This window comes from Myotis brandtii, unplaced genomic scaffold (genome assembly GCF_000412655.1).
Source record: "Myotis brandtii unplaced genomic scaffold, ASM41265v1 scaffold193, whole genome shotgun sequence".
NCBI classification, from domain to species: domain Eukaryota; kingdom Metazoa; phylum Chordata; class Mammalia; order Chiroptera; family Vespertilionidae; genus Myotis; species Myotis brandtii.
Genome location: NW_005357191.1, coordinates 2,053,744 through 2,061,155, shown reverse-complemented (window position 1 = coordinate 2,061,155; position 7,412 = coordinate 2,053,744). Strand labels below are relative to the sequence as shown.

The following is a 7,412-nucleotide window of genomic DNA, read 5'->3' as shown; positions in this document are numbered from 1 at the left end:
GGGGAGTGCTGCTTAGCCAGAAGCTGGGCTCATGGCTGGCGAGTGCAGCAATAGTGGCAGGAGCCTCTCCTGCCTCCGCAGCAGCACTAAGGAGCAGTGAGCCGAGCGGTAAGGAGCCTGCTGCTATGGAGCAGTGAGCTGAGAGGTAAGGAGGGAGCAGGCAGGAGGTGAGGAGCAAGGGATCCTGGACTGTGAGAGGGATGTCCGACTGCCGGCTTAGGCCTGATCCCCAGGGATTGGGCCTAAGCCGGCAGTCGGACTTCCCCTGAGCGGTCCCGGACTGCGAGGACTGCAAGGAGAAATAAAATTAATACCTGGGTGCATTAGAGGGAAACTACAGAAGAAAAAAAAGGAGAGAATATCTTAAAAGTAGTCAGAAGAAAAGTGGCAGTCAAACATTCCCTGAGGGGTCCCAGACTGCAAGAGGGCACAGGCCGGGCTGAGGGACCCCCCCCCCAACATAATATCATACTTGGATTATTTGGAAAATATTGGTTGAGTTCTTCAAATCTTCCAAATGTTAAAACATTTCATTTAGCCGAAACCGGTTTGGCTCAGTGGATAGAGCGTCAGCCTGTGGACTGAAAGGTCCCAGGTTCGATTCCGGTCAAGGGCATGTACCTGGGTTGCGGGCACATCCCCAGTAGGAGATGTGCAGGAGGCAGCTGATCGATGTTTCTCTCTCATCAATGTTTCTAACTATCTCTCTCCCTTCCTCTCTGTAAAAAATCAATAAAATATATTTAAAAAAATGTAAATGACTGCTGAGACAAAAATAATGGCAATGTATTGTGTGGCTTATGATATGTACAGTGAAATGAATGGCAACAATAATTTACAAGCCGAGAGGGGAGAATGGAGGTAAACTATTGTAAGAGTTTCATATTATGCATGAAGTGGTATATTATTACTTAAGGGTGGCTATTATGAGTTAAAGATGTATACCACAAACGATAAAGCAACCTCTAAAGTCAGAAAACGAAGAGTTTTAGCTAACGAGCCAACAAAGGAGATAAAATGAAGCCAATAAGAATACTAAAAAAAAAAGAAGAAGAAAAAAGAAAAGAAAAGAGAGAGAGAAAAAAGGGAACAAAGAACAGGTGGGATGCCTGGCCCGTGTGGCTCAGTGGTTGAGCATCCACCTAGGAACCAGGAGGTCATGTTTGGATTCCTGGTCAGGGCAAATGCCCAGGTTGTGGGCTCCATCCCCAGCAGGGGGCGTGCAAGAGACAGCCGATCAATGGTTCTCTCTCATCATTGATGTTTCTCTCTCTCCCTCTCTGAAATCAATAAAAATATATTTTTAAAAAAGAACAGGTGAGTTGTATAGTAATTTAATGAACAAACTGAACTAACAAGCAAAACAGAGACAGCCTCATTGAGCAAAAAGGAAAAAAAGACAGAACCCATGGACGTGGACAACAGTGTGGTGATTGCTGTGGGGAGAGGGGTGAGTGGAGGTGGAAGAGGGCATAGGGAGGATAAATGGCGATGAGAATAAATAAATAAATAGATTTAAAAACATGGCAAATTTAAAACTGACCATGTCAATAATCACTTTGAGTGTAAGTGAATTAATTACCCAATTAAAAGGTAGAAATGGTCATGTTGAGTAAAAAAGCAAGACCCAACCAAAAGCACACTTAAAATATAAAATCACAAATAGGTTAAAAGTAAAAGGCTGTAAAAACTTTTTACGTCATGCTAACACTAATCTATATTAATACTGGACAAAGTACAATTCACAACTGAAAAGTTCATAAATTGGACTTCATTAAAATTAGGAATTTGCTGTTCAAAAGACACTGTGAAGAGAATGAAAAGACAACTCACAGCCTGGGAGAAAATATTTGCAAATATTTCTGATAAAATACGTGTATCTAACCCTAGCTGGTTTGGTTCAGTGGATAGAGCATCAGCCCAGGGACTGAAGGGTCCCGGGTTCGATTCCGGTCAAAGGAACGTACCTTGGTTGCAGGCTCGATCCCTGGCCCTCGTTGGGCATGTGCAGGAGGCAACCAATCCATGTGTCTCTCTCTGTGTCTCTCCCTGTCCCTTCCACTCTTTCTAAAAGTCAATGGAAAAATAGTGAGGATTAACAACAAAAAATAATTTGTAAAAAAAGGAATGTTTCCAGCCCGGCCAGAGTAGTTCGTGGTTGAGCATTGACCTGTGAACCAGGAGGTCATGGTTCGATTCCTGGTCAGGGCACATGCCCGGATTGCGGCTTGATCCCCAGTGTGGGGCATGCAGGAGGCAGCTGATCAATGATTCTCTCTCATCATTGATGTTTCTATCTCTCTCTCCCTCCCTCTTCCTTCCTCGCTGAAATCAATAAAAATATATTTTAAAAATAAATAAAGGAACATTTTTAAAAAAAGACTGTATCTAGAATATATAAAGAATCCTAAAAACTCAGAATTAAGAAAACAAACTACCTCATTTTAAAAAATCAATTGTATTTTTATATACAAAGAGCAATCAATTAGAAAAACAAGGTATCCACACACAATTAATTTTACAATAGCATAAGAATATTAAATACCTAGGAATTAATCTAACAAAAAAGGTCCAAGAACTCTACACAAAAAACAATAAAACACCCTGTTTGGGGGCAGCATCCGGGAGGCGGTGTGGAGACCTGAGGGCCACCTATGTGGGTGCTGGGTGGGGTTCAGTCCTCGACGGGTCCTCCCTACCATGGCCACTAGGTCACCCTCTCGGGGTCCCTGGGGCAGCCCCTCCGCGGGAATGTCTTGCTGCGCAGCTTCACCTTCCAGGTCCTGGCTCCAGAGCCCTGGGCACAGCCCAACATGACTCAGTGATTGTGGAAAAAAATGCAATAAAATGTGAAATGTGGGCCCTGCGCCCATGAAAAAAAAACACAATAGAACATTATAGATGGAGGTTATAAGAATACCTAAAAATTGAGAGATATACCATGTCTATGGAAGGAAAGTCAGTTTTCCTCAAATTGGTCATATATTAATTATAACCCCAATCAAATCTCAGCATATCATGTGTGTATGGAAACTCATGAGGTGAGTTTAAAATTTAAATGGAAATATCAGTTGTCAAGAATTGTAGTCACTTCTGAAGAATAAGTTGGAGAGACTTGAGTTTTAAGATAAGATTTTTATAAGGCTAAAATTAAGACCTACATCAGTACAAAAAGAGACAATTAGCCCCACGGACAACTAAACAGAGCCCAGAAAATGACCCAAGCAATGTAGATGTATGGCCATAATTTATGACCAAGGTGGAACTAGTGTGAAAAGGTCTTTTCATAAAAAGTCATGGGACAATCAGATATCCTTATAGGAAAACACACACACACACACACACACACACACACACACACACACACACACACACACACTACTCCGCTTCTTCACAGGACACAGAGAGCAATTACAGATGCCCGAGGATCTAAATGGAAGAGATGAAACAACTAAATTTGTAAATGATAAAAAATATCTTCATGACATCAAGATAAAGATGTCTTTGAAAGGATACAAACAGCACCACCCACAAGGAAAATAACTCAGAAGGCTTCTGTATTGAAATTAAGATCTTCTGTCCACCCCTCCCCCCCCCCCCAAAAGGTTACTATTAAGAGAATGAAAAGGAAGATTCTGAACGGGAGAGTGGATTTGTAGCACACGTGGTCAAGTGTGTCCTCCAAAGACGGCCTCAACAATACCTCCCAGTTCACACGATTTTCTGCGTGTGACCTTCCCTCTCCCGCTCCAAGAATTGGAGAGGATGCCCCCCAGGCAGGCTGTGACTACTGAAAAGTCATGTTCTACATGAGGCTTCCCTGGGGAAGCCAGCTCAACTCCCTGAGATTGGCATCCTGGAAAGGCCATGGGTGGGTTTGCCCATTGACAGCCCAGCCAAGCTCCAGATAAGTTCAGCATCAACTGGTGGCCATGCCACCCAGCCCAGCCCTCCGAGGGCTGACGACTGTATGAGAGGCCCCAAGAGAGAATTACCCAGCCAGACTCTTCTCAAATTCCTGACTCTCACAAGTATAAGCACAACCAAAAACGTTGCTGTTTTACACCACCACATTTTGGAGTAATTTGTTACACAGCAGTAATAATCAGAACTGGCAAGGACTCATATCTATACTAATGATAGAGGAATATGCAAATTGGCCGGGACACCATCACGTAACGACCAGTCAGGACGGTGGTGGGACTGCTGTGGAGAGCTCTCAGCATGCCTGCGCCGGGGTTTGAAGGGCGCAGAGAGGAAGGAAGAGCAGATAGGCAGTTAAGGTGATCAGGCCAAGAGGGGAGAGCAGATAGGCAGTTAGGGGGATCAGACCAGGAGGGGAGAGCAGATAGGCAGTTAGGGGGATCAGGCCAGGAAGGGAGAGCAGTTCGGGCCATAAGGCCGTCAGGGGAGCAGTTAGGGGCATCAGGCAGGCAGGCAGACAGGCAGGCAGATGAGTGGTTAGGAGCCAGTGGTCCCAGATTGGAGAGGGTGCAGGCCGGGATGAAGGACCCCCCCCCCAACCCCCTGCACAGAATTTCATGCACCAGGTCTCCAGTCCAAAATATAAAACGAACTCCTACAAACCAATAAGAAAAAGACAATGGGTGGTAGTAAGGAGCAAAAGACTCGAAATCCAAATGGTCAATTATAAAAAATGTGCTCAATCTCAGCAGTAATTAAGGAAAAACCAGTGGAAACCATGATGCAATGGATGCCACTAGAATGGCTAAATTTTAAAAATAAAAACTGACAGTGCTGTTAGTGACGATGGAGAGCACAGGGAACTAGTGGCTGCTATGGAGTGCAAAGTGGTACAATGAATGAAAAATAGTTGTCACTGTCTACCAAGTGGAAGGTCACATTCTGTGACCTAGCAGTGTCACTCCTAGACACATACCCTGGAGCACAGGACACAAGTACACGAGGAAACCTATACAGGAGTGCTCGTGCCTGCCCGGTGCCGTCCGTGGTTAGAGCATCAGCGTGTGCACCAAAGGGATCACTTCCCGGTCAAGGGCACACACCTGGGTTGTGCAGGAGGCAACCAGTTGTGTCTCTCTCACATTGATGTTCCTCTCTCTCTCCTCTCCCCCTCCCACTCTGAACAGCAATGGAAAAAATATCTTCAGCTGAGGTTAATGAGAAAAAAAGAAGAAGAGTGTTCATAACAGTAAAAGTTGAAAACTGGTAACAGCCCAAACTTCCCTTACAGTTCAGTACATAGACCAATAGTTTTCACGCAGTGGAAAACTGCACCAATGAAAATGAGCAAAATAATGGCCAGCAGAGCAGTACATGTGAATTTCAGAAAAGATGTTGAGCAAAAGAATATATATGAAAGGAACCCATTTAAATAAGATTTTAAAACAAACAAAACATGTACTTGGGTAATAAAATGACAAATAAAAGCAGGGGGACGGTAAAGCCAGGGTTTGAGGACTGGGGAAGGGTTTGTGGTGGAAAAGGGGGGGTTTAAGAATATATATGAAAGGAACCCATTTAAATAAGATTTAAAAACAAACATGTACTTGGATAATATAATGACAAAGAAAAGCTGGGGGGTGGTAAAGCCAGGGTTTGAGGACTGGGGAGGGGTTTGTGGTGGAAAGGGGGGGCTGCTGATATTCTGGTGCCATTCTGTACCCCTTGATCTGGGGTGGGTGCATGGGTGTGTGCTTTAAATTGTACATTTGTAATACGTTAGTATGTACTTTCCATGTGTGTTACCTCTCACAAGAACATTTCTTAATTTGAAAACTAAAGAATATTGGAAGAAAATCAATATATGGGTGAAAAAATCTAACTTCATTTACTATTTGATTGCCTAGTTTCCTCCACGTTGTTTATTAAATCAGCAAAACTAACCCCATTGATTTGCGATTCCAACTTCATAAAATATTCAATTCTTTTTTTAAAATATATTTTTATTGATTTCAGAGAGGAAGGGAGAGGGAAAGAGAGATAGAAACATCAATGACCATCCGCTGCTTCCTGCATGCCCCACACTGGGATTGAGCCTGCAACGGGGACAGCGAGCACGGTGACCTCTCCACCCTCCCATGGGTGCGGCTGACCAGGATTCCAACCATGACCTCCTGGCTCATGGGTCCATGCTCAACCACTGAACCTGTGCCGCAGGCAGGGCATGTATTCAATTCCTAGTTACACTTGTTACCAACAGCCTGGTCTTGGTCTTTGGCTAGAATGAACAGATCGGGGGAGGGGTGGGGGAAGTGTGAATGAAGTAGAACAAAAGCAGAGGGAGATAGTCATCGTCATGGGACATTTATTTATTTATTAGAGGCCCGGTGCACGAAATGTGTGCACAGGTAGGGTCCCTAGGCCTGGCCGGCGATTAGGGCTGATTTCTGGGGCAACTGGTGGGGTGATCTGGGGGGCCCCTGCTGACACCCGCCTTGGCTGGCCTGGTGCCGCCCATTCACTGGCCCCGCTCCCCATCACCGCTGGTAGCCTCCCTCTGTGGGGTGACTGGGGGAGTGATGGGGGAGAGGGGGTCTGCTGGCACCCACCTTGGCTGGCCTGGGGCCTGCAGGCTGGGGGCAGTTCCTACATTGAGTGTCTGCCCCCTGGTGGTCAGTGTGCGTCATAGCCTCAGTCGTTCTGCCGGTTCTGTCGATTTGCATATTAGCCTTTTATTATATAGGATTTATTTATTGGTTAATCTTCACCAGAGGATATTTTCCTATTGATTTCCAGAGAGAGTGGGAGAGAAGGGGGGGGGGGGGGGGGGGAGGGGGGGTGTTGTGTGGGTGGTGGGAGAGACAGAGAGAGAGAGAGGGAGAGAGAGAGAGATGTGAGAGACACATCGATCGGTTGCCTCCTGCTCATGCCAGCACCCAGGCGGGAATTGAGCCTGAAATGCAGCTACTACCCCTGACGGGGAATGGAACCCTCGACCCTTCCGAGCGCGTCCAACGCTCTAACTAGTGAGCAACACCGGCCAGGGCGGGGCTTATTTTAAATAGGAAAATTCTAGAGGCAACTGCAAAGAGAAAGGAAGTCATTGGGAGGGTTGCCAAGTCAGGGGGTGAAGTGTCACCTGATAAAAGAATGAGCTCAGAGCGAAACTATTTAGGGGAGACCTAGGAGCTGGCGGTGCCTGCAGGGTGGGGTGCACTGCCCGGGTTGCCCGGCCGCGGCACACACAGCTGCCGTCCGCACCATGTAGGTGGCAAGATAAAGGCTGAGGAATGTTCCCCAACATTTGGCATGTAGCTATCTTTAAGTTATATTATTGCTTTTTTTCTTTCCTAAAGTGTAGCATTTACTGATGGAAGAAAATTAAAGAAAAACGCGCGCTGCCACATTTTGTTCTGCCCTGACTGCTGGGCTCCATCCGGGCGGGAGCGCACAGCTCAGGCGGGTGGTACCTGCTCTCCGCTGGGGCT

At 45.9% G+C, this 7,412-nt stretch overlaps 1 protein-coding gene across 1 annotated transcript in view; it reads left to right on the top strand.

The window, feature by feature from the left end:
• Positions 1–1,408: 1,408 nt before the first annotated feature.
• Positions 1,409–7,412, top strand: part of FLT4 (fms-related tyrosine kinase 4) — a gene marked incomplete at its 3' end in the record, with an annotated part of 44,691 nt that continues 38,687 nt past the window's right edge. The window contains exons 1-3 of the mRNA XM_014538589.1: positions 1,409–1,424; positions 2,679–2,688; positions 6,036–6,043. Coding sequence (XP_014394075.1) covers positions 1,409–1,424; positions 2,679–2,688; positions 6,036–6,043 — 34 coding nt within the window. The remainder of the gene's footprint in view (positions 1,425–2,678; positions 2,689–6,035; positions 6,044–7,412) is intronic.